We start from the raw sequence: 27,866 nt of genomic DNA on the forward strand, positions 1-27,866 counted from the left end.
AGGGGCGAGAGACAACTCTCTCTAAGGAACTCGACAAAATAGCCCCGTAACTTCGGGAGAAGGGATGCCCCCTCACAAAGGGGGTCGCAGTGGCCAGGCCCGAACAACTGTTTACCATAAACACAGGTCTCCGAAAAGTCGTAAGACCATGTATGGGGGCTGACGCCTGCTTGGTGTCGGAAGGTCAAAGATGTTGGTGACCTGATGAAAGGGGAGTCGGTGACCGAAGCCCCGGTGAATGACATGTCTGTGAAGATGCGGACTACCTCCACCTGTAACATTCCACCCGCTAGCACGATATTGTCCGCTTTGGCACACAAGGCCTCATAGTTTTGCCTTTGATGATAGGGATGATAGCCAAAGCCCCCCACACTCACTAATCAAAACACGTCATGCTAGGGAGATGTATCTACACCCTTATAAGGCATGCTTCGTTCCTCTCTCAAACCGATGTGGGACCTTACAATCCACTCCCCTAAAGGAGCCCAGCGCCCTCGCTGGCATATTGATCCGGGCAACTAGGCTCTGATACCATCTGTAACAATCCAGACCACCTGCTAGTATGATATTGTCCGCTTTGGCACACAATACCTCACAGTTTTGCCTTTGACGATAGGGATGATAGCCAAAGCCCCCCACAGTCACTCGTCAAAACGCGTCATGCTAGAGAAAGGTATCCACACCCTTATAAGGCATGCTTCGTTCTCCTTCCCAACCGATGTGGGACCTTACAATCCACCCCCCTAAGGGAGCTCAGCGTCCTCACTGGCACGTTGATCTGGGAGACCAGGCTCTGATACCATCTGTAACAGTCCAGACCACCCGCTAGCACGATATTGTCTACTTTGGCACACAAGGCCTCACAGTTTTGCCTTTGACGATAGGGATGATAGTCGAAGACCCCCCACACTCACTCGTCAAAACCCGTCATGCTAGAGAGTGGTATCTACACCCTTATAAGGCATGTTTCGTTCCCCTCCCCAACTGATGTAGGACCTTACACCACCTGGACAGAAAGACCATATGAAGCTTCACTGTTCCCTGGGATTGGATTTGGGCTTTTCCTGCACAGCTTAGGTGGAGGGCGAAGAAGGCCTCCTTCTGGGGGGGCCGAGCCACCAGTGAGATACCACCCTAGAAGAGCTAGGATTCAAACCTTGTGCCAGGACCTACGAGCCAAGAGACAGTCTCAAGTAGACAATTTCTATGGGGCGTAGGCCTCCCAAAAGGTAATGGAGGCGTTGGTGCACGAAATTGTGATCTCTAACAATGGCGCTCAACTTGGTATGCGCGTTTATAACTCAACACTTTCTTCACAACTTCACACAACTAACCAGCAAGTGCACTGGGTCGTCCAAGTAATAAACCTTACGTGAGTAAGGGTCGATTCCACGGAGATTGTTGGTATGAAGTAAGCTATGTTCATCTTGTAATTCTCAGTTAGGTGAATAATAAATGGTTATGGAGTTTTCGAATAATAATAATAAATAAACAGAAAATAAAGATAGAAATACTTATGTAAATCATTGGTAAGAATTTCAGATAAGTGTATCGAGATGCTGTGTCCTTATTGAATCTCTGTAACATACTGCTTTCATACTTTCAATCCTTCTTACTCCTTTCCATGGCAAGCTGTATGTAGGGCATCACCGCTGTCAATGGCTACATCCCATCCTCTCAGTGAAAAAGGTCCAAATGCTCTTGTCACAGCACGGCTAATCATCTGTCGGTTCTCGATCATGCCGGAATAGAATCCATTATTTCTTTTGCGTTTGTCATCACGCCCAACAATCGCGAGTTTGAAGCTCGTCACAGTCATTCAATCCCTGAATCCTACTCAGAATACCACAGACAAGGTTTAGACTTTCTGAATTCTCATGAATGCCGCCATCAATTCTAGCTTATACCACGAAGATTTTGATTAAGGAATCCAAGAGATATGCGTTCGGTCTAAGGTAGAACGGAAGTGGTTGTCAGTCACATGTTCATAGGTGAGAATGATAATGAGTGTCACGGATCATCACATTCATCATGTTGAAGTGCAATGAATATTTTAGAACAGGAATAAACTGAATTGAATAGAAAGTAGTAATAATTGCATTAAAACTTGAGGTACAACAGAGCTCCACACGCTTAATCTATGGTGTGCAAAAACTCCACCGTTGAAAATACATAAGTGATCAAGGTTCAGGCATGGCCGAATGGCCAGCCCCCAAAGTCTAAGAACCAAACATCCAAAGATGGATTTTAGATAAAAGACGAAAACCAAGATGGAACCAAGATGTCTAATTCAATAGTAAAATGTCCTATTTATACTAGACTAGCTACTAGGGTTTACAGAAATAGGTAATTGATGAAGAAATTCATTTCCGGGGCCCACTTGGTGTGTGCTTGGGCTGAGCTTGAGCTTCACATGTGCAGAGGCTTCTTTTGGAGTTAAACGCCAAGTTGTAACGTATTTTTGGCGTTTAACTCTGGTTTGTGACGTGTTTCTGGTGTTTGACTCCAGAATGCAGCATGGAACTGGCGTTGAGCGCCATTTTGCGTCATCTAATCTCGAGTAAAGTATAGACTATTATATATTGCTGGAAAGCTCTGGATGTATACTTTCCAACGCCATTGAGATCGTGCCATTTGGAGTTTTGTCGCTCTAGAAAATCTATTTCGAGTGCAGGGAGGTTAGAATCCAACAGCATCAGCAGTCCTTTGTCAGCCTTCTTATCAGAGTTTTACTCAGGTCCCTCAATTTCAGCCAGAAAATACCTGAAATCACAGAAAAACACAAAAACTCATAGTAAAGTCCAGAAATGTGAATTTAGCATAAAAACTAATAAAAACTTTCTAAAAATAATGCCAAAAAACGTATAAATCATCCGCTCATCACAACACCAAACTTAAATTATTGCTTGTCTCTAAGCAACTGAAAATTAAATAAGATAAAAAGAAGAGAATATATTATAAATCTCAAAATATCAATGAATATTAGTTCTAATTAGATGAGCGGGACTAGTAGCTTTTTGCTTCTGAACAGTTTTGGCATCTCACTTTATCCTTTGAAGTTTAGAATGATTGGCTTCTATAGGAACTCAGAGTTCAGATAGTGTTAATTGATTCTCCTAGTTAAGTATGTTGATTCTTGAACACAGCTACTTTTATGAGTCTTGGCCGTGACCCTAAGCACTTTGTTTTCCAGTATTACCACCGGATACATAAATGCCACAGACATATGACTGGGTGAACCTTTTCAGATTGTGACTCAGCTTTGCTAAAGTCCCCAGTTAGAGGTGTCCAGAGCTCTTAAGCACACTCTTTTTTCTTTGAATCACGACTTTAACCACTCAGTCTCAAGCTTTTCACTTGGACCTGCATGCCACAAGCACATGGTTAGGGACAACTTGATTTAGCCGCTTAGGCCTGGATTTTATTTCCTTGGACCCTCCTATCCATTGATTCTCAAAGCCTTGGATCCTTTTTACCCTTGCCTTTTGGTTTTAAGGGCTATTGACTTTTTCTACTTGCTTTTTCTTTTTCTTTCTCTATTTTTTTCGCCATTTTTTTTCGCAAGCTTTGTTCTTCACTGCTTTTTCTTACTTCAAAAATCAATTTTATGATTTTTCAGATTATCAATAACATTTTTCTTTTTCATCATTCTTTCAAGAGCCAACAATTTTAACATTCATAAATAGCAAGATAAAAAATATGCACTGTTCAAGCATTCATTCAGTAAACAAATAGTATTGTCACCACATCAATATAATTAAACTAAATTCAAGGATAAATTCAAAACTCATGTACTTCTTGTTCTTTTGTATTAAAACATTTTTCATTTAAGAGAGGTGAAGGATTTATGGAATTATTCATAGCCTTAAGACATAGTTACTAAATACTAATGATCATGTAGGAAAGACACAAACATAGATAAACATTAAGCATAAAAATAAAAAAAACAGAGAAATAAGAACAAGGAATGAGTCCACCTTAGTGATGATGGCGTCTTCTTCTTGAAGGACCAATGATGTCCTTGAGCTCTTCTATGTCTCTTCCTTGCCTTTGTTGCTCCTCCCTCATTGCTCTTTGATCTTCTCTAATCTCATGGAGAATGATGGAGTGCTCTTGATGTTCCACCCTTAATTGATCCATATTATAACTCAAGTCTTCTAGTGAAGTGTTGAGTTGTTCCCAATAGTTATTGGGAGGAAAGTGCATCCCTTGAGGCATCTCCGGGATTCCTTGGTGATGAGCTTCCTCATGTGTCTCATGGGATCCATGAGTGGGCTCTCTTGTTTGATCCATTTTTTTCTTAGTGATGGGCTTGTCCTCCTCAATGAGGATGTCTCCTTCTATAATAACTCCAGCTGAGTAGCTGGAAAACAAGATGAGGAAAAGCTAGCCTTGCCAAGGTAGAGGGCTTTTCGGCTATTTTGTAGAATTCAAGGGAAATGACTTCATGAACTTCTACTTCCTCTCCAATCATGATGCTATGGATCATGATGGCCCGATCCACAGTAACTTCGGATCGGTTGCTAGTGGGGATGATGGAGCGTTGGATGAACTCCAACCATCCTCTAGCCGCAGGCTTGAGGTCCAGTCTTCTTAATTGCACCGGCTTGCCTTTGGAATCTCTTTTCCATTGAGCTCCTTCCACACATATGTCCATAAGTACTTGGTCCAACCTTTGATCAAAGTTGACCCTTCTAGCGTGCATCTTCTTGCATCATAGGCAAGTTGAATGCCAACCTAACATTTTCCGGACTGAAATCTAAGTATTTCCCCCGAACCATTGTAAGATAATTCTTTTGATTCGGGTTCACACTTTGATCATGGTTCCTAGTGATCCATGCATTGGCATCGAACTTTTGAACTATTAAGATTCTGACTTGTTGAATGGGGTTGGTCAGAACTTCCCAACCTCTTCTTTGAATCTCATGTCGAATTTCCGGATACTCATTTTTCTTGAGCTTGAAAGGGACCTCAGGGATCACCTGCTTCTTGGCCAAAACTTCATAGAAGTGGTCTTGATGGGCTTTAGAGATGAATCTCTCCATCTCCCATGACTCGGAGGTGGAAGCTTTTGTCTTCCCTTTCCTTTTTCTAGAGGTTTCTCCGGCCTTAGGTGCCATAAGTGGTTATGGAAAAACAAAAAAGCTATGCTTTTACCACACCAAACTTAGAATATTGCTTGCCCTCGAGCAAGAGAAGAAAGAAGAAGAAGAAGAAGAAGAAGAAAATATGGAGGAAAGGGAGAAGTGTTTGGTTTCGGCCAAGGTGAAGAAGAGAGGGTTGTGGTGTGTGAAAATGAAGAGGGATAAAGGTATTTATATAGTGAAGGGAGAGGGAGTAGTTTCGGCCATTTAGGGTAGGTTTGGGTGGGAAAGAGATTTTGAATTTTGAAGGTAGGTGGGGTTTATGGGGAAGAGTAGATGGATGTGGGTGGTGAAGAGGTGATGAGGAAGAGAGATTGAGGTGATTGGTGAAGGGTTTTTGGGGAAGAGTGTTATTGGATTGTGTGAAGAAGAGAGAAGGTGAGTTGAGGTAGGTGGGGATCCTATGGGGTCCACAGATCCTGGGGTGATCCTGTGGGGTCCACAGATCCTGAGGTGTCAAGGATTTAACATCCCTGCACCAATTAGGCGTGTAAAACGCCCTCTGCATGCAATCCTGGCGTTCAACGCCAGATTGATGCTTGTTTCTGGCGTTGAACGCTAGCTTCATGCTTGTTTTGGGCGTTCAACGCCCATTTGCAGCATGTTTCTGGCGTTGAACGCCAGCTCTCCTCAGGGTGTATTCCTGGCGTTTAAACACCAGGATGCTGCTTGTTTCTGGCATTCAACGCCAGATCCATACTCTGTTCTGGCGTTGAACGCCAGCCAGATGCTCCTTACTGGCGTTTAAACGCCAGTAAGCCATTCCTCCAGGGTTTGCTTTTTCTTCTACTGTTTTTGATTCTGTTTTTAATTTTAGTATTTATTTTGTGACTCCACATGATCATGAACCTAATAAAACATAAAAGAAAAATAAAAGAAAAATAAAATTAGATAAATAAAAATTGGGTTGCCCCCCAATGAGCGCTTCTTTAATGTCAATAGCTTGACAGTGGGCTCTCATGGAGCCTCACAGGTGATCAGGTCAATGTTGTAGACTCCCAACATCAAACTTAGAGTTTGGATGTGGGGATTCAACACCAAACTTGGAGTTTGGCTGTGGCCTCCCAACACCAAACTTAGAGTTTGATTGTGGGGACTTTATTTGACTCTGTACTGAGAGAAGCTTTTCATGCTTCCTCTCCATGTATACAGAAGAACACCCTTGGGTCTTAAACACAAGGTAGTCCCCATTCAATTGAAGGACTAATTCTCCTCTGTTAACATCTATTACAGCTCCTGCTGTGGCTAGGAAAAGTCTTCCAAGGATGATGCATTCATCCTCCTCCTTCCTAGTGTCTAAGATTATGAAATCAGCAGGTCTCATTACCAAACAACTTGGCTTTCAGCTTCATAATGGCTCCCAGATATTGAGCAACTTGCTCTCCAGTTACATCTTCATCCTCTTCAGAGGAAGAATAGTCTTCAGAGCACATGAATGGCAGAAGGAGGTTTAATGGGAACTCCTTCTTGCTTGAGAGACGTCCCATGAGGTCATCCTCATTGGGATTCACATCCTCTCCTTCCTCTCTAGATTCGGCCATGTTGATTATATCAATGGCCTTGCACTCACTTTTTGGATTCTCTTTAGTATTGCTTGGGAGAGTACTAGGAGGAGTTTTAGTGACTTTCTTACTCAGCTGGCCCACTTGTGCCTTCAAATTTCTGATGGAGGACCTTGTTTCACTCATGAAACTTGAAGTAGCCTTAGACAGATCAGAGGCTATGTTTGCTAAGTTAGAGGTGCTCTGCTCAGAATTCTCTGTCTGTTGCTGAGAAGATGATGGAAAAGGCTTGCTATTACTGAGCCTGTTTCTTCCACCATTATTAAAGCCTTGTTAAGGCTTTTGTTGATCCTTCCATGAGAAATTTGGATAATTTCTCCATGATGAATTATAGGTATTTCCATAAGGTTCACCCATGTAATTTACCTCTGCTATTGCAGGGTTCTCAGGATCATAAGCTTCTTCTTCAGAAGATGCTTCTTTAGTACTGTTGGACGCATTTTGCCATCCATTCAGACTTTGAGAAATTATGTTGACTTGCTGAGTCAACATTTTGTTCTGAGCCAATATGGCATTTAGAGCATCAATTTCAAGAACTCTCTTCCTCTCAGAAGTGTACATGAACTGGTTATTTGCAACCATGTCAATGAGTTCTTGAGCTTCTGTAGGCGTTTTCTTCAGGTGAATGGATCCACCTGCAGAATGGTCCAATGACATCTTGGAGAACTCAAATAGACCATAATAGAATATATCCAGAATGGTCCACTCTGAAAGCATGTCAGAAGGACACCTTTTGGTCATCTGTTTGTATCTTTTCCAAGCTTCATAGAGGGATTCACCATCTTTTTGTTTGAAGGTCTGAACATCCACTCTAAGCTTGCTCAACTTTTGAGGAGGAAAGAACTTAGCCAAGAAGGCCGTGACCAGCTTATCCCACGAGTCCAGGCTATCTTTAGGTTGTGAATCCAACCATGTTCTAGCTCTGTCTCTTACAGCAAAAGGGAAAAGCATGAGCCTGTAGACTTCAGGATCTACTCCATTAGTCTTAACAGTCTCACAGATCTGCAAGAACTCAGTTAAAAACTGGTAGGGATCTTCTGATGGAAGTCCATGGAACTTGCAGTTCTGTTGCATTAGAGCAACTAGTTGAGGTTTCAGCTCAAAATTGTTTGCTCCAATGGCAGGGATTGAGATGCTTCTTCCGTCAAACTTGGAAGTAGGTGTAGTATAATCACCAAGCATCCTCCTTGCATTATTATTTTTGGCTGCCATCTCCTCTTCTTTTTCGAAAATTTCTGTAAGGTTGTCTTTGGATTGTTGTAGTTTAGCTTCTCTTAGTTTTCTTTTCAGAGTCCTTTCAGGTTTAGGATCTGCTTCAACAAGAATATTCTTGTCCTTGCTCTTGTTCATATGAAAAGAAGGGAACAGAAAATAATAATAGGGATCCTCTTTACCACAGTAGAGAGATTCCTTTATGTTAGTAGAAGAAGAAAAGAATAGAAGAAGGAAAAGGTAAGAATCCAAACACAAGGGTGAAGATAGGTTCGAATTCTTGAGATGAAAAGAAGTGTTAGTAAATAAATAAATAAATAGAAGAAGAAGAGAGAGAGGAGTTTTCGAAAATTAATTTTGAAAAATAAGTTAGTGATTTTCAAAAATTAAAGGAAGAAATAAAATTAAAATTAAAATTTGAAATAATTAGTTAATTAAGAAAATTTTGAAAAGGGGTGAGGAATTTTCAAAAATTAGAAAGAGAAAAGTAGTTAGGTGGTTTTGAAAAAGATAAGAAACAAACAAAAAGTCAATGAGTTAGTTGAAAAAGATTTGAAATTTAATTTTGAAAAGAAAAGAAGTTAGAAAAGATATTTTAAAGTCAAATTTTTGAAAAAGATAAAATTTTGAAAAAGATATGATAGAAAAGATATTTTGAAAAAGAATTGATTTTTAAAATTAAAATTTGATTACTTGACTAATAAGAAACTAAAAGATATAATTCTAGAATTTAAAGATTGAACCTTTCTTAACAAGAAAGTAACAAACTTCAAATTTTTGAATCAATCACATTAATTGTTAGTAAAGTTTTCGAAATTTTGAAATAAAGATAAGAAAAAGATTTTAAAAATAATTTTTAAAATTTTCAAAAAAAATAGAAAAAATGGAAAAGATTTTATTTTTGAAAAAGATTTTGAAAAGATAGGATTTTAAAAATTGAAAATTTGACTTGACTTATAAGAAATAGCTAAGTTTTAAAAAATTTTGACTAAGTCAACTCAAATTTTCGAAATTTTGAGAAAAATAAGGAAAATATATTTTTTTATTTTTTTGAATTTTTAATGAGGAGAGAAAGAAACATCAATATGACCCAAAACATGAAAATTTTGGATCAAAACCAATGATGCATGCAAGAACACTATGAATGTCAAGATGAACAGCAAGAACACTTTGAATGTCAAGATGAACATCAAGACTTATTTTTGAAAAATTTTCAAGAAAAGAAAAACATGCAAGACACCAAACTTAGAAATTTTCAATGCTTAGACACTATGAATGCAAAAATGCATATGAAAAACAACAAAAAACACAAAAAAAGAAAATATCAAGATCAAACAAGAAGACTTACCAAGAACAACTTGAAGATCATGAAGAGCACATGCATGAATTTTCGAAAATTGCAAGAAAAAGATGAACATGCAATTGACACCAAACTTAAAAATTTGACTCTAGACTCAAACAAGAAACACAAAATATTTTTTATTTTTATGATTTTATAAATTTTTTGGATTTTTTTCGAAATTTTATAGGAAGAAGAAAATAAGAAATTCAAAATTTTTAATAAGAATTCCAGGAATCTTTCAATGTTAGCCTAAAGCTCTAATCCAAGAGTTGGACATGGCTTGATAGCCAGCCAGCTCTAGGATATAAATCAGGCATGCAACAGTTGATACTTCATCCAACTCTATATACATGCCCTTTATGTTGACAAGTGGAAGCCTCAATCCAAAAGAATTTGGACATGGCTTTACAACCAGCCAGGTTTCAACATGTTACCATGAAACTCTAGAATTCATTCCTAAAAATTTTGAATAATTTTCGAAAACAAAAGGGAAAATTTTTTTGAAAATTTTTTTTGAAAATAAATGAAAAGAAAATTACCTAATCTGAGCAACAAGATGAACTGTCAGTTGTCCAAACTCGAACAATCCCCGGCAACGGCGCCAAAAACTTGGTGCACGAAATTGTGATCTCTATCAATGGCGCTCAACTTGGTATGCGCGTTTATAACTCAGCACTTTCTTCACAACTTCGCACAACTAACCAGCAAGTGCACTGGGTCGTACAAGTAATAAACCTTACGTGAGTAAGGGTCGATCCCACAGAGATTGTTGGTATGAAGCAAGCTATGGTCATCTTGTAATTCTCAATTAGCCGAATAATAAATGGTTATGGAGTTTTCGAATAATAATAATAAATAAACAGAAAATAAAGATAGAAATACTTATGTAAATCATTGGTAAGAATTTCAGATAAGTGTATGGAGATGCTGTGTCTTTGTTGAATCTCTGCAACATACTGCTTTCATACTTTCAATCCTTCTTACTCCTTTCCATGGCAAACTGTATGTAGGGCATTGATAAACCCAATTTGTAGGGTTTATCTTGTATTGATTTTAGGGGATTTTATCTCCTTTTACCCACATTTATTCAATGAAATAGCATGGTTTTATATATTCTCCTTTAATTGTGCTTAAGAGTGAAAACATGCTTTTTAGGTCTTAAAATAAATAAATTTAATTCACCTTGATTCCATTAGATGCCTTGATATGTTTGTTAAGTGATTTAAGGTTTAGGAGGCAAAGATTGGATCAAGGGAATGAATAAAGAAAGCATGAAAAGCTGGAGAACTCATGAAGAAATGAAAGAACCGGAAAGCTATCAAGCCGACCTCTTCGCACTTAAACGACCATAACTTGAGCTACAGAGGTCCAAATGATGCTGTTCTAGTTGGGTTGGAAAGCTAACATCCGGGGCTTCGAAACGATATAAGATTTGCTATGGTTGAACTGCGCATGGTGACGCGTACGCGCATAGTACGCGCACGCGCCGTTGCTGCCACCTGGTTCACTTAAAGCAAAACGTGGCCAGCGAATTCTAAAGTCTTGTGGGTCCAATCCAACTCATTTCTGATGTTATTTAACCCAAGGAGTGAAGAGGGAAACACAAGTTAGTTACCATTAGTCATAGTTTAGTTCTAGAAGTAGTTTCTAGAGAGAGAAGCTCTCACTTCTCTCTAGGATTAGGATTAGGATTAGGCTTAGTTCTTAGATCTAGATTTCAATTCACCTTCTTCTACTTCTATCTCTCAACTTTTTGTTGCTACATTCATCTTCTTCTATTCTTTTGTTGTAATTTCCTTTATGTTGTTCTTGTGTTTTTGTTGTAGATCTACTTTTGTTTCTTCTACTTTCTTCCAATTTAATTCAAGGTAATTCATAATAGATGTGTTTCTTTTGATTGTTGTTATTAATTCTTTTCAATAATTGTTGTTAGATTCTACTCTTGTTATCAATTTACTATGCTTTTCTTTTGTACCCTCCAAGTGTTTGATGAAATGCTTGGTTGGATTTTAGAGTAGAATTTTATACTCTTGGCTTGGAAAGGTAACTTAGGAACTCTTGAGTTACTAATGTCCAAGTAATTGATGATTGGGAGCCATTTACTCTAGTTCTCACTAATTGAATTAGTGGAGAGTTAGGACTTATGGACTAGGATTGATATAGCTCATTTGACTTTCCTTTACTACTAGTTAGAGGATGATTTAATGAGATTAATCCTTGCCAATTCTCATATTGTGGTTAGTGATTAGGATAGAGATCCTTGACCACCAACCCTTGCTAAGACCTTTTTAGGCCTTATTTTACTTTCTTGCCATTTATCTTTCATGCTTCATATCAAAACCCCAAAATAACTCACAACCAATAACAAGACACTCTATTGTAATTCCAAGGGAGAACGACTCGAGGTTTCAATACTTTGGTTTATAAATTTAGGGGTTTGTTTTAGTGACAAACAACTTTTTGTATGAAAAGATTATTGTTTGGTTTAGGAACTATACTTGCAACGAGAATTCATTTGTGAAATTCTAAACCATCAAAAATCTAATCATCAGGCATCACCGTTTTCAATGGCTACATCCCATCCTCTCAGTGAAAAAGGTCCAAATGCTCTTGTCACAACATGGCTAATCATCTGTCGGTTCTCGATCATGCCGGAATAGAATCCATTGATTCTTTTGCGTTTGTCATCACGCCCAACAATCGCGAGTTTGAAGCTCGTCACAGTCATTCAATCCCTGAATCCTACTCAGAATACCACAGACAAGGTTTAGAATTTTCAGATTCTCATGAATGTCGCCATCAATTCTAGCTTATAACACGAAGATTCTGATTAAGAAATCCAAGAGATATGCGTTCGGTCTAAGGTAGAACGGAAGTGGTTGTCAGTCACGCGTTCATAGGTGAGAATGATGATGAGTGTCACGGATCATCACATTCATCATGGTGAAGTACAACGAATATCTTAGAACAGGAATAAACTGAATTGAATAGAAAGTAGTAGTAATTGCATTAAAACTCGAGGTACAGTAGAGCTCCACACCCTTAATCTATGGTGTGTAAAAACTCCACCGTTGAAAATACATAAGTGATCAAGGTTCAGGCATGGCCGAATGGCCAGCCCCAAAAGTCTAAGAACCAAATGTCCAAAGATGGATTTTAGATAAAAGACGAAAACCAAGATGGAACCAAGATGGAACCAAGATGTCTAATACAATAGTAAAATGTCCTATTTATACTAGACTAGCTACTAGGGTTTACAAAAATAGGTAATTGATGCAGAAATCCACTTCCAGGAACCACTTGGTGTGTGCTTGGGCTGTTCTTAAGCTTTACACGTGCAGAGACTTCTTTTGGAGTTAAATGCCAAGTTGTAACATATTTTTGGCGTTTAACTCTGGTTTGTGACGTGTTTCTAGCGTTTGACTCCAGAATGCAGCATGGAACTGGCATTAAGCGCCAGTTTGCGTCGTCTAATCTCGAATGAAGTATAAACTATTATATATTACTGGAAAGCTCTGAATGTCTACTTTCCAACGCCATTGAGAACGCGCCATTTGGAGTTCTGTAGCTCCAGAAAATTTATTTCGAGTGCAGAGAGGTCAGAATCCAACATCATCAGCAGTCCTTTGTCAGCCTTCTTATCAGAGTTTTGCTCAAGTCCCTCAATTTCAGCCAGAAAATACCTGAAATCACAGAAAAACACACAAACTCATAGTAAAGTCCAGAAATGTGAATTTAGCATAAAAACTAATGAAAACACCCCTAAAAGTAGCTAGATCCTACTAAAAACTACCTAAAAACAATGCCAAAAAGCGTATAAATTATCCGCTTATCACGTGAAAAGGTTTCCTCGGGCCAGACAGAGATTGGCCCTTGAGTGCAAAGGCAGAAGGGAGCTTGACTGTAAGACCCACCCGTCAAGCACGGACGAAAGTCAACCTTAGTGATTCGACAGTGCCGAGTGGAAGGGCCGTCGCTCGATGGATAAAAGTTACTCTAATGATAACAGGCTGATCTTCCCCAAGAGCTCACATCGACGGGAAGGTTTAGCACCTCAATGTCGGCTCTTCGCCACCTGGGGCTGTAGTATGTTCCAAGGGTTGGGTTGTTTGCCTATTAAAGCGGTATGTGAGCTGGGTTCAGAACGTCGTGAGACAGTTCAGTCCATATCCGGTGTGGGCGTTAGAGCATTGAGAGGGCCTTTCCCTAGTACGAGAGGACTGGGAAGGACGCACCTCTGGTGTGCCAATTATCGTACCCACCGTAAACGCTGGGTAGCCAAGTGTGGAGCGAATAACTGCTGAAAGCATCTAAGTAGTAAGCCCACCCCAAGATGAGTGATCTCCAATTCCGACTTCCCTAGAGCTTCCAGTAGCACATCCGAGATAGCAATGGGTTCTTTGCCCCTGTGGGGATGGAGCAAAAGAAGCTTTGAGAATTCAAGAGAAGGTCACGACGAGACGAGCCGTTTCTCATTAACGATAGGTGTCAAGTGGAAGTGCAGTGATGTATGCAGCTGAGACATCCTAACAGACCGGTAGATTTAAACCTTGTTCCTACATGACCCGATCAATTCGATCAAGCACTCGCCATCTATTTTCATTGTTCAACTATTTGAGAACATGAAAAAACCAAAAGCTCTGCCCCCTCTATGTATCCAAGGGATGGAAGGGAAGAGGCCTTTGGTGTCTCCTCCAGTCAAGAATTAGGGCCTCACAATGAATAGCCAATATGCTTTTATCTCATGCATTTCTTCGTTCATAGTTCGATATTCTGGTGTCCCAGGCGTAGAGGAACCACACCAAAGATCATTGTTGAGATTAAAGAAAATCTTTTGCATCAAACACTTTAAACAATTAAACCCACTATTTTATATAATATAAATCCTTTAAAAATATTATAATATTACCACCTTCATTAGAATTATTTATCTGAACTACAGAAGAACTTTGTTCTAAAGTGTAAGGTTAAATGATTATTTGCATTTTAAGTAGTATGATTAGTTAATTATATTAACAAGTATTCTCAAAAGAAAAAAAATTGATCAACTTATTATGATAAAAAAAATCTAGGAACATTTTAACAAATAACAAAACAAAAAATATTTACTCACATGCACTTCCAGTAAAAGAAATTAATCAATTTATGTGTACTCCTAATAAAAAATTACTAAAATTTATCAAATTATTAAAAAAATTTAGGAACACTTCAAGGAATTCAATAAAACATTCCTCCCTTTAGAAATTTCATAACTCATACTATTATACTAATGTTGAGATAAATATTTAGTTATAAAACGATTTTAAATTTGATTCTTTTGGAAATTCAGTTTTCAATCTAGATTTTTATATGGAAATTCAGTAACTTATGCTAGTCCAATGGCATGAAGTACTCATGAAAATAAGTACTAGAATTAATACAATAGGTATATGAATTAATATTTGAGTGCGAATAATTTTTTCTTTATCTATTGTAATCATAGTTCAGGACGCGTTGACCTAGTGGTGTTACTGTCACGAAGGTTGCTTAGTCGGTCGTCATCTCTTTGAGTTCTCTCTGTGTGTATTCGAGGCCAACATCCCTCTTCGAGCTATCTGTTGCTCTCTATCCGAACTCACTCTCCCTCCTCTGTCGTCGTCACTTGCCTTCCTCCTTTACCGTCGGGTTTCAATTTAATTTTGCTTGTTTTGTAATTTTTATTTAGTTTTCTACTTTTCTGATACTGAGTTTGTTAATTTCTACCTAGTTACTGTGAATGTCTGAGTTTGTAAGCCTCTATCCTACACTACTTCTTCAGTTTTATTTTTAGGAGTTAATTGTTATTTTTCTGGATTTAATGATGTTATTGTTGATTGTTGTTTTCTACGTTAATTTTATTCATTGTTCATTGTTGTTAATAGAGCTGGATTGTTGTTATTTTGTTCTGAATTCTAGGTTAATTACTGTTGATTATTGCATTTTTTGTTTTCTGAAATGTTATTGCTGATTATGAGAAAGGAATAATGTTGTTGTTAATTTTCTAATGGTCTTGTTTAATTCTGAATTGTTGAGTTAGGTTTAATTGTGAGTTACTGGGTATGAATATGAGTTGCTGAGTTAATAATAATGATTTTGTTAATATTTTCTTAGTGAATTGCTGATTTTCTGAAATATTATTGATTATGGAAAATGAATGATGTTGTTGCTGATTTTTGTTATGGTCTTGTTTGATTCTGAGTTGTTGATTTAGGTTTAATTGTAAGTTATTGGGTTTAAGTTTGAGTTGCTAAGTTAATAATAACGATTTTGTTAATGTTTGCTTAGTGAGTTGCTGATTTTCTGAAATGTTGCTGATTATGAAAAATGAATGATGTTGTTGTTAATTTTCAGATAGTCTTATTTAATTATGATGAGTTGCTGATTTAGTTTTAATTGTGAGTTGTTGGGTTGAAGTCTGAGTTGCTAAGAATAATGATTTTGTTAATGTTTATTTATTCTAAATTGCTGATTGTCTGAAATGTTGTTGTTGATTAAGGGAAAATGAATGATGTTGTTGCTAATTTTCCAATGGTCTTATTTAATTCTGAGTTGTTGAGTTAGGTTTAATTATGAATTGCAGGGTTTAAGTTTGAGTTGCTGAGTTAAAAATAATGATTTTATTAATATCTGCTTATTCTGAGTTGCTGATATTTTAAAATGCTGTTGTTGATTATGAAAAATGAATGATGTTGCTGATTTTTTTATGGTTAAATTTTGTTGGCTGCTGATTTTCTGATGGTTAAATTTTTTTAGTTTTTTGCTGAACATTATGTTTGTGATTTACTGTGCAATTTGATCTACTTTGGTTATAAATTTTGATGTTTGAAGTTGTTTATGAACTTTTATTAATAAATTATTGATAATTTATTAAGTGATATTGTGAAATTTAAAATTTTATTAGGTTAAAAATTATTGAATTTAAATATTTGGATTTACATGTCATATGTTGAATGTGTTCGCTGTCATGGGAGAAAGTTTTGTGTGGTGAATTCGTTGGCACAATTGATGAAAGAGCCTCGGGACATAACAACAATTTGTCGAATGAAAGCTCACGACGTGGTGCAGTTGTGTCGTGTAACTATTTAAAGCTTCAATTGGTAAATTTTTCAGAACATGTGTTGTCGCGTTTGCTATAGCATTTTGTTGATTTGTTTTGTTCTGGATGGTGGCCGAAATTTAGTGTTTGGTTTAATGTAATCCCAGGGATACCCGTTATTCCAAAAGAGGAGCTGAATTTGGACTTTGCTATTATGGCCAACATGGAGAATTGGTTGGTGAAGGTGTGCCATGATGCTCAAATTCCTGGCCCATGCTTTTTCAAGCAAGAATGGTTTACAAGAGAGAAAGGCCCATTTTACGGATTCACTATGGTGGTTTCGGGTGATCCATTTGAAGTTGAGCTTTCAGCCAGGGGTCGATTCTCTTTGGTTGAGAAAGCTGCAAGAGAGGACGCAGCATTTGAGATGTTAGGTTGCATGTTGGATTTAACCGGAAAGGAGATTCAGGACTATAGCTATTCGAAGCTGAAGCTTGTAAACGACAGTAACAATGCTCTCCGTGCGAAGGTAAGTCAATTAGAAGAGGCATACGAGAAGCTGAGGGGTCATTACGATGCACTGAAACACGAAAATGTTGAAAGCAATGTAATCTGAAGAGGTGCTTGTTATTTTTTTTAGTTGTGCAACAAAATTATAGATTCCATTGTTTTTTGTGTGTTGAATGTGTGCTATGTTTAGGCTATTCTCCTTTATTGTTATTTTACTTCTTTTTAGGTTGCATGCGTTGCTATGCTATTGTTTAATTTAATTAGGGGTATGTTGTTCTTGCTAATTAGGGTGTTAATGCTCCACTAGTTTGTTGGCTAAGTTAGGTGTGGTGTTAAGGACTATTCTCATGTGAAACCTTGTTGATTTGGTGTGTTGTTGTAATGTGTGTTTATGGATACTTGCATTTCTGTTATCTGAACTCAATTTTGTAGAAGGTTCTCTAAATGTATTACTTGAAAGAATAGGTTTTAATGGTTATCTGATAATTGTATTAATTAAGTAATTAATTTTCAGGATAGTTGAGTAAATTTCTTCTGAAAATTGGTGTCATATGGGAAGATTAATAAACAAAAATGAACTGTAAAAGGGAGCTTAAATCAGTAAGAATTTGTTGTAGCATCCTTTTTTGCCCAGTACGAAAAAAGCTAAAATCTTAAGAAAGGATTGTTGTTGTTTGTGAACAGTACTTTATCGTACGTCAGATGGCACAAAGAGTACAATGCAAGTTTTTTGATTTATTATGATTCTACTGCACATAATGGGATATTTATGGTTTTTGTCTTTAGCTTGTAGTGATAGATTTGTTTAGGTCTGCAAGGAAGATGTGCAACAAGGAATGCCTTTGTAAATTAAAAAATTGTTTAATATATATTTATATAAGCATTACATTCAGAATTATTTGAAATGTAGTGGCACGTAAGATTAAGATACCTTACACATGGTGATTAGTTAGATTGCTGCTTCTTGTTATAATTAGTTTACTATAATAGAAGAATATAACAAGGTATAAATTAGTTTCGTAATAGAGCATACCATAGGACAACAACACTAATGATGATTATAACAAATGAACGAAGGGAAAATCGACGCAGCAAGGGGGCCCTTCATTGAGAGCTTCCTGTTCACGAAGATTGAGTAAGTCTTCACTATAGAAGTCATCATCGGTTGAATAAGAGTCTTGTGTAATAAGGTGGGGTTGTGGCGATGGTGTGGCCTGGCGTTGATACAACGTTGTCGCGTAATCGGTTTGATGAAGAGGGTCCTGATGCGCTGCTTGTTGAATGGAAGTTCCCTGGTGTTGTGATTGTTGATTTTCCAGGAAGTCCTCACATGCAATCCTAGCTTGGTTATAGTCCTCGTAAGACTTGTGCAGGTTACCATTGAAACCGTTCACCTGAGTGAAACACTCTGGCCAATTGTTGTAGATCCCATGTTTTTTTCCATGAAAAACAACATAGAATTTCTTTTTGGGCATGACCATTGTTTTGAATCAAAAATAAGAAGGGATGCTATAGAATAATGGTGTTATAGCGTTTGAGTCATGCCTTTTTAAAAGAAGTAGCTAGGCATCTGTTAGTTGGCATAATAAATTCATGAATTGAATTTTAGATATGTGTTCCAACGGTTCCCTTGTGTCCCAATAAATAATATTTAAGTAAAGTAAAATTTTGGGCATTTAAGTCGTGGATTTTTTTTTTGTTTTCCTAATGTATACCAATCCATGTATTCAGCCAACAATAACATTATTCCATAATATTCCTGTCTTCATATCTTGTTATTGTTAGTTGTGTCATTTATAGTCTGATTATCCTTATTTATTTTTGAATTCTTGGAATAAAATAAATTTTTCAATTGAGATTGTAGAAAAAGTTTTGTTATATGTATATAAGAATTTCCATAATGTTTGAAATAATATTAATAAGAACCATAAATATTAAAACTTCTTCTGTTAGATCCTTAGTTGTATTAATAATTTATACTTTTACTATTAATATAAATATTGTTATACCATGAATTCATGTTAAGTTAAATGCATGTGATTATAAATTTATTATGAATTACTATGAAATATATGTTATTACACAATGGGACACTTGGCCGTTGGTGTGAAGCCTAGTTTGACATGCAAAATAAAATAATGGTAGTATCCACTGGTCTAATATAGTGCAACATTATATGATGGGTATTATCCAATAGTCTCATATGTTGGGAGAGTGGTATCACTATATATTCCACACTTAGTTTGGAGGTTTATGTGTCTAATACTAATTATTTTTTTCTCTTTCATCTATATTCAAGTGGTCTACTAGGTAGGAAGACATGTTTCCATCCAAACCATGGACAGTCGCTTCCCAGCAGCGAAATCTCAGGTGGATGAATGCTATTTTGAAATGCATTTTATGTGCATGGTCATTTTTTTCATCCATGGTTATATTCTTCTATACTATATTAACACTTTTGTAGGGAAGAAGATGATGCCGCTGTTGCCTTTGTTTTGCATGGACACGCTGAAAATGAGCAAGCTATTGCTGATGATGTTTCTGAATCGACGAACCGCAAAGATGCCACCATCTTATGCGGCTCCTCCATTCCAAGAAAAGCTGCAACCCTTCCTCTAGAAATCCTAACTGTTGCAGTTGACTCGGAGGAGAACAACCCGCCACAGCCGCTGACAGCCCCGGTGCTAAAAAGAAGGAGGCTCATCCACTCACCGGATGGGTGATGCGCCAGATCAGCACCAACAAAGTGTTCAAGAGCTGCTACTGCGTGTAGCACAACGCGGGAAAAATTTCTTATTCTAGAACATTTATATGCAGTAGTGGTTTACATTGAAGTAGTTAAATCAAAGAAAACATAATGTGCATGTCTTGTTGTTTCTTATCAGAAGGTTGGTGAGACTAAGCCAAAGTTTAGAGTCACTCATGACATGGATTTCAATCGTGACGATACCCTGTTATTCAACTATTTATTCTCGGAAGGACATTCAGATGAGTATGTGATGATGATTATTTGCTTGATTTGTTATGTGTGACTCCCTTTAACGTTTGCTTCAATTTAGGGAAATCCTTGTCAGAATGCTCCAATATCGACTCACTAGGCGACATATTCAAACGTTGATACCTGGACGACCTATAGATGGGAGGGTTATTGAAATGGTAGCAATGCGAAACACATGTTCAATTCAGCATGTTAGGCATCCGTTCTTTTGGTGCCTCCCACCTGCTTTTGCAGTATGTGGAGCATAATCGGCCTGTATCATTAATTAATGGTTTGTGATGTGAGTCTCTGATAATAACCTTGGATTCCATTTCAGGAAGGCGTCGCCAAGGGATTGTCACTAGAGGAACTCACAGAGACATACATTCCATTTTGGGTGAAACCTAGTCGCTTTCTTAACAACGTGAGTTTCTCTATTCCATTATATATGCCAAATTTTCCCATATTAAAGGTGTTGAACTTCATATTGTACGTATTGAATAAGATATTTGTTCCTATTGAGGATATTTTTTGGCATTGATATTGTATGATGGTTGATTTCATGGATAAAGCTGCCTACCATTTGGACTCTTATCCGGATGCCAATATGATACCTGGCAAGGAACAACTTATGAAAGACATTGTCAGTCTTCAACTATACCTTGTTCGTTTTTAAGCTATAGGTTAAATATGACTTGTTCCTTAGATTGTGCATTGCATGTTAGATGTTTCAGCTCGGGAGAATCCATGATCTGATGACATCGCCTGTGTATGCTCCTCTTAAAGTAAACACACCTAATAATCTTAGGGTTTGGCCGATCCGAAGAGGACAAGGCATTCCAAATTGCAACACAAGGTTATACCAACCCAACATTTTTCATGATAAGGCTGTTTATTATCTATTTAACTAAAAGATTAATTTACTCACTAATAGTTAACGAATGCATGTTCGCAGTGATAGTTCTGGCGCATGGGTTATATCATGCTTGGATCCTAAAGGTTGCTTTAATTCCCTTGACATTAGTGGAGTGGTTAATACAAATATGTGACACAAATTATTGCCTTTTTTCACAGAAAAATTTCACTTAGTTTTGATTTCTCACACAGCTTGATGACTCGACCCTGAGAGGCAGAAATGCTGTGTCCGCTGTCGGTGGACCATTCAATGCTATCTGAGGGCTCATTAGGCTACGGGCACAACACTGGCAAAGGGGTGGTTCTACTTGAGCACGCAGCCACAAATTTTAAGGAAGAAACTTCAACGTAGTGTAGGTTTAGGGCAAATAATGTTAAAAGTTTTTACATTTCTCGTTCGAACTCATAATAGCTTGTACGCTCATGACTGGCATAAGCTAGTGTGGGCTGAAATATGCTCCAAGAGCCACTTTGTCTGTTGTAGTCGGCTGAAATATGTTTCTAGAGCCACTTTGTCTATTGTAACTTGTAAGCATTTAATGCATTTTGATCTGTCAATTAAATGTTAAATGAATTGAATTATTTTTTCCATGTGAATTAATTTTTTATGTTCATTCAGTAAAAAAAATCGCATCTAAAAGGCGAGTCTGTGCAATCAGGGATAACACTATTATTAATTAATTAGTAGCGACAAAATGAATTCTAAGTCGTATTATTCATTGGCAGTGGATAAAGTACTGAAACAAAGGCAGGGTGCCAAAATGTGATAGCTAGATTTTTTAAGACTGTGCTCTTCTATTGATGTTACATATCACCTGTATACAAAGGTTGACTATGGCCAATAGCATACTATGAGCAAAACCTTGTCTTCAACTTTATTCACTTCTCGCGGCTTCCTTTGCTGTTAATGACAATGCTTTAGTATTGTCTCATGGCCAGGCAGGTGTGACATGCTTCAGTCCACTTAGGAGGTATTTCTATAAAAGAAGGAACAAGCAAGTTAGAATGACCCTCCACTGATAGAGCAAATGCTTATATGCGAAGGCTCGTCAACACACCCACAAGATAACCCTCCACCGACAGCAACAACCATGGTCGTTGAGGGATCTGTACAAGGGGAGAATAACTTGAAGCTGCTGGAAGACTCCCCAAATATAATAGGCCTCACAATGTTAATGCAGAAGTTTAAGCAGGTTAGTGCCTTATGTCTTTACATTCATTATTACGTACTTACATCAAGATACTGAGTGTTCGAGGTGTTTGCGGAATGCAGCCTCTTCCACTTCTCAATAATGTGGAGTTTATGGCCACTTTGAAAGCTGTTATAGCAGCGGTTGAGGTTTTGACGTCTAAGGTTGAAGCTTGTGAAGGGCGGCAGCAGGAACGTGACTGTGTTGTCCAACTCCTATGCTCTCCTGCTCAACGAAATGAGCAAACAATGTTGGAATACTTAACTGAAATAGAGACACATCATGTTAAGGTTGTCGGAGCATCTAAGAAGGCAAGAACAGAGAAACACGCCTTCGAAGACCAGAATACTAATGTGTTTATATGTATTCTTGACGACGACGACACCCAAACAAACCGCTCAAATGTGGCAAGGTACTGTGCTCCACCTTGGAATGGCCAAAAGACAACCATCCAAGTAAAGTCCGCTGCCAAGGTACACACACGGTTGCATCCTCTTAATATGTTTCCTACTTTGTCCATGGAAGTTTATAATGTGCTCATTTGGAAAATGCATTTTCTCTTTTGCTTCCTCTTATTGTTTGTGTAGGCCAGATTGAGGAATGTTTTTTATTTTGCTTTTCCTTTTTAAATAAATGTAGAATCTTCATTTAGGTAATCATATAACCTAATACTAAAATTAGTATTTGATGTAAATATTTTTCCTGCAGCCAAATTGACCAATTTTTTTTATTTTGCTCTTTTCTTTCATTGAAAAAACTTTTGTGAACAAATTAGATTTTTGGAAAAAAAAAAAGGTTAATTTTCTTTGTTTTATTTCTTTTGTAAGGCAAAAAACTTCATGTTAAAAAAACTGTTTCCTTGATGGAATGATGTAACAAAAAAAATTGGAACAAAAATTTGGGCCAAAACAATTGAGTACATGAAAAAAAAAAGGAAAAGGGGAGTACAAAACCTCGCGATTGGGCTAATATTAGTTTCCATCAATCTTTTTGGATTTGATTGGGTACAGAATTTGTTATGTAAACAAATATTCCACCTGGATATACCTAATTTCATGCCCCTATAATCTTCTCCAGGGAAAGTGTGACGTGTCGCAGGGTACAATGCACGCACCGTCGTGTGTCAAATGATTCGATGAGCGAAAATCAATCTCAAGGATGAGTAACCACTTGTCGTCACACTTGATGTCGTCCTTCTTGGGTGGAGGAAGTGTTGATATCGCAGGTGGAGTCCCTTTCAATCCTCGACCCCCTGTCATTGGCCGGCCGGCCATGAACACTAGGAATGCAATAAGCTGCGCGCAATCGAACTTACCCCAAATGGGATCCATGTTACGACCATTTATGCAGCCGTCATCGCCCCCTTCTCTAATTATTCATGCTATGCCAACCACTGGAGGCCTTGCGATGAATGGAGGTCTATCTGGGAGCGCCTTTACTACATCAGTAAAGCTGTTCGGGAGCCTCAAGAACATGGGTGGTGGCTGATGTATCGGGCAGACCTCTCATGAAAACTTGGTGAGGCCGAGCGAGAACAAGCTTAACCAACTGCAATCACTGGTGGTGGCATACGTCTTCAAACACGATGGCGACCCAGAGTAAGTTATTTTGATGAATTCACGAGTAAGATTCGATGAAACTTCAGTTAAATACATGACCCATTTCCTTCGCAGGGAGGAGCTTCTCAGGTTTCGGGATTGCGTTCTCAGGAGGCACCATTTTGGGACTTTGCATCTACGTCAAGTTCCGGACGATGATTTTTCCATGCATTTGCAATGAGAATGACCCTTTCTAATGATGGTCTCGATGGTAGGCATTTCTGGAGCTTGCCACCATCTTTCGCAATAAAGAAACCTTCCCTATCTTTAGTTGGAGTTGAAACATATCTTTTCTATTAACGACCTGTAACATTTATAGAGGGATGTGCGCAAAGGTAAATTGGTAACGGAACTGATTAACAGCTACAAGGAAATTTGGATGAAGCCATCCATGACTCTGCATTATGTGAGTATGATTCTTCCTCCCTCCTTTGTTAGGTATTGACAACTCCGCTAATTCATTTCAAACTGCCTATTTTGATTTAGGGCTACTTTCCGATTAAAGAACATTTAGACCACTGGTATCTTGCGATGATCGGATTTAGAGAGTGAGTGATATATCTTTTGGGCTCATGCACCGGTGAAGAAGAGAGCATAAATAGGAGAGCTTTCATCCGCAATTTAGTAAAATGGCTTTCCCCTAAATTGTCTCGTTGGCTCGGCACAATCTGATTGGTATTGTTTATAATCCTCGAATCCTATTTCTGTGCAGAGAGATACGGTGTCTCGCATGATTGGCAACCCGTCATACCCAATTGAGTTTTCTAGAATAACCGACGACCATATGAACTTCAGAATCTCACTAGGAGAGAGTTCCTTCTTGCCAACAACGGTAATAGAGTAGTAACTAAATTTGCTGAATAATATCCAGCTTTCATCTAAAACATGAGGTCACAAGTAATGTTTTCAAAAAAAATTATAGTCTTTGTGTTTTATTTTTTGAACATGCCTTGTGGACATTTTGGCAAGGCAACTTGAGTAATTAACAAGTTCACCGTGACAGTGACACATGAGCTGTTTTAGTTCTAAACTGGATGACTATGGGTGATATGTTTCAACACAATCTTCATCACAAAGTAGGTCAATAACCATTACGAACATTAATCTTTGTTTACGTAGGGGAACCCCATCTTATGCTTCAGTATTCTCCAACTATTTCTTTATTTTATGTTGCAGATGGATGAATACATGGTTAGAGTGCACACGACACTTGCATTACTGAAGGCTCCATTCAATGAGGTGAGGCATTGGATGCCGAAATTGAAGTAAATCTAGCAGATTGCGGAGCAACAAATGGCATTTTTCAAACTTGTTGTTTTAGGAGTATGCATTTCCTATGTTTCAATCGGACCACCTTTTGGACTAGTAACATGTGGCCAAGGACTACTTATTATTACTATGTTGTGTTTTGATAACATTACTTATTTGGCTTTTCTTTACGACCTGATTGTCTCTTGATACCAGTAATTATGTGTTCAAACTTATTATTACTAATTAGAATTACTAGGCCTCCAAATTAGAGTACAAAAGAGTACATGAAGGTTAAATTATTATAAGTTGGACAAGTTAAAGTGAAGTTAAATGCAATAGTATGACAAGAAAGATAACAATTTTTGTGGTCATGACATGGAGAGAAACCTATAAAAATAATTTTTTACTAAAATTTTCTTTAATGCAACTATTTACAAGGCTTTTTGGTTGCTGTTATTAATAATAAAAAAATATACTACATTATTAATAAAAAATGTACAAGTGTATTAGCCCATACATTATTGAGGGATATGTGCAGTGGTAAGCCTTTTGCTCAGGTCACAACAAAGACAAACTAAGTGTGCCACATGTCAAGTTAAGCAGATCCTCATGTCAAGGTCACAATAATAACACCATAGACCCAAACTACATCAGCAAAGTACCTTCACAAATGGTTAACTTATATAATAAAGAAATTCCCTAACAATAAATCATAATAATTGAACCACAATTATATTTGTTCTACTCATGCCAACTATAATAAGGATCCGTCAATGGCACTTGGAACTCCTCTTCATCCAGAGAAAAGTGTTCCTCTTGCCCCACGGGTTCAGAGTGGTAATGAGGATACTCCTGTATCAGATAATACGTATTTAACTTAATATCATCATAGAGACAAACTAAAACAACTAAATTAAAAAAAACTAAAGAACAAACATCATCAACTTCCTCCCCAAAGCTTGGAGTGTGGTAGTTATCTTCATCGACGCCTTCCTCGTGGCTAGGCTGCTTCCGCTGGCCCTGCCGGCGATTTGACTGGCAAGAAGTTTGATTATGCCCAACCCAACGACAAACGCTGCACCGTCTCACGCCCCTAACCAAGGTACGGTTAACTGAGTCCTTCTTTGGCCTCTTTTTGCGACGCACAACAAGTGGGTCTTGAACGCACCCCTCGAGTGTGGACGATTGGCTCACAACCACGGTTGACGAAGGCCCAGCTTCGGTATCGTATTTTAATTGATTGATCTCGCTGCGTACCTTCTCAGTTACTGTTGTAAATTGATCTTCTCTCACTGAAGCAAGCACACACATCTCCCTACGTAGGTCGTTCAGCATCCAATTACGACAACTTACCATAGAGTCCCAACAAAACAGTCCCTTCTTAACATATTGCCTCACCTTCGACCAAGTGTTCTTAGACCACCTCCCCAAAACAAGACTCGTTGGAATTTCCATGAAATCAAGATATACAAGAAGGGCCACAATATGATCGCATGGTATTCCAAGGGATTCCATCCTTAAACAAGAGCACTTAAATATCGAACCCTTGGGATAGTGTGAAACATGCCAGCAGTTATGTGAATTGCCCGACCGTGAAATGGTGTATATGTCCGATGTCGGAGTCAATGTACAAGACTAGACTTTTAATGTACATGCACGGGACATCATGGGCTAAAACAAGAGAAATATCTCCCTAGTTAGTAACTTTGCAACAGACCTTTTCAAATCATGTAACCGACCTTGAAACACCAAGTGTCCAACCACGCTATGCATATCGGATTGTGTCTCCCGAGATCTCATCTCCGATACACAGCAAAAATATTGTTCAACAAAGTCTCTTAAATTATGGCGGGAGTGGACAAACTTACCAAGCATCGAATGCAAACCTTTGCATCTTGATGTTGTCCAAAATCCATCGAAAAAGTGGCTACGAATGTGAGCCATTGCCCACATTTTCCTCCGGTCATAAAGGTCACAAACCCACTGATTATCCTGAAACTGAAGCTCAGTGACCAATCTCTCCCACCTAGCTTCAAACTCTGAAACCTCATAATAAAAAAGCATGTATTTCTTAAACTCAGAAGTGAATGCTGGATTTGCCAAAATCGATGTTGCATTTTGAAGGAGATGCCATGCACAGAGACGATGATAAGCCATAGGAAATATTTTTTCAATCGCCTTTCTCATTGCCCCGTGCCCATCTGTGATAACACACTCAGGAGCTTTTCCCTTCATAGCTTCCAAAAATCTTTCAAGTAGCCCCGAATATGTCTCCTCACTCTCATTTGCAACAAGGGCAGCAGCGAAAACAATAGTTTGATTATGGTGATTTATGCCAAAAAACACAATCAGTGGGCACATGTACTTATTCTTCCGATAAGTTGCATCAAATGCTACAACATTTCTGAACACATGGTAATCTAATTGACTACAGTTATCAGACCAAAAAAGGTGCACCAAACAACCCTCTTTATCTGCTAAGTAATGCACAAACGTTCCAAGATTCTCCTCTGCATATGATTCCAACCACCGAAGACAAGACACCGCATCGCCCCCTATTAGCTTTCTCTATTTATCAATCTGGTTATACATGTCTCTCTTCAAAAATGGCACAGTTTGGAAAACCCCTGTAGTATGCACAAATGATGAATATATCTGTGGTGTTTTAATCCCAACTCTCAACATCATGTTCATTTGATCAATTGCGGTAGCATTCATCTTCCTATGGCCAGGAAGCATAAATGTAAGTGTTCTGTCGAGCATCTCGTGGTTGTGAACATTATCAAAGTATGAAATAATCCATCTACCACTCTCCAAATGTAGATGAACACGCATTTGTGCCAAACAGCCACATCTAGTTCTCAGGCTTAGGCTCCCGCTTACGTTCGTATGCCTCCTTATCAGCAGCAAATTCTCTGAACCCCTGCCTAAAGCAAACAAACTGCTATTGTGTCGCCTGTTTCTTGGCATTTCGCCTTAGCCTGGTCTTCCTTGCGGCAAACCCATTCATTTTTGCATATAAATTGTAGAAAGCAAAAGCTACATGTCGATCGGAAAAATGTAGCAATCTCATCTAATCAAAAGTTATTTCTTTAAAGTTAATTCTGTCAA

At 38.0% G+C, this 27,866-nt stretch overlaps 1 protein-coding gene and 1 pseudogene across 1 annotated transcript; both read right to left on the reverse strand.

Moving 5' to 3' along the window:
• Positions 1-954: 954 nt before the first annotated feature.
• On the reverse strand, positions 955-13,570 carry LOC140183858 (uncharacterized; annotated as a pseudogene).
• Positions 13,571-26,426: 12,856 nt separating this feature from the next.
• Positions 26,427-27,725, reverse strand: LOC140183860 (protein FAR1-RELATED SEQUENCE 5-like). The gene is made up of 2 exons (XM_072233439.1): positions 27,346-27,725; positions 26,427-27,159 (listed from the first exon to the last, which is right to left on the reverse strand). Exons 1-2 carry the CDS (start codon positions 27,723-27,725, stop codon positions 26,427-26,429), a joined length of 1,113 nt encoding a protein of 370 aa, XP_072089540.1.
• Between the last annotated feature and the right edge of the window lie 141 nt (positions 27,726-27,866).

This window comes from Arachis hypogaea, chromosome 1 (assembly GCF_003086295.3).
Source record: "Arachis hypogaea cultivar Tifrunner chromosome 1, arahy.Tifrunner.gnm2.J5K5, whole genome shotgun sequence".
Classification (NCBI taxonomy): domain Eukaryota; kingdom Viridiplantae; phylum Streptophyta; class Magnoliopsida; order Fabales; family Fabaceae; genus Arachis; species Arachis hypogaea.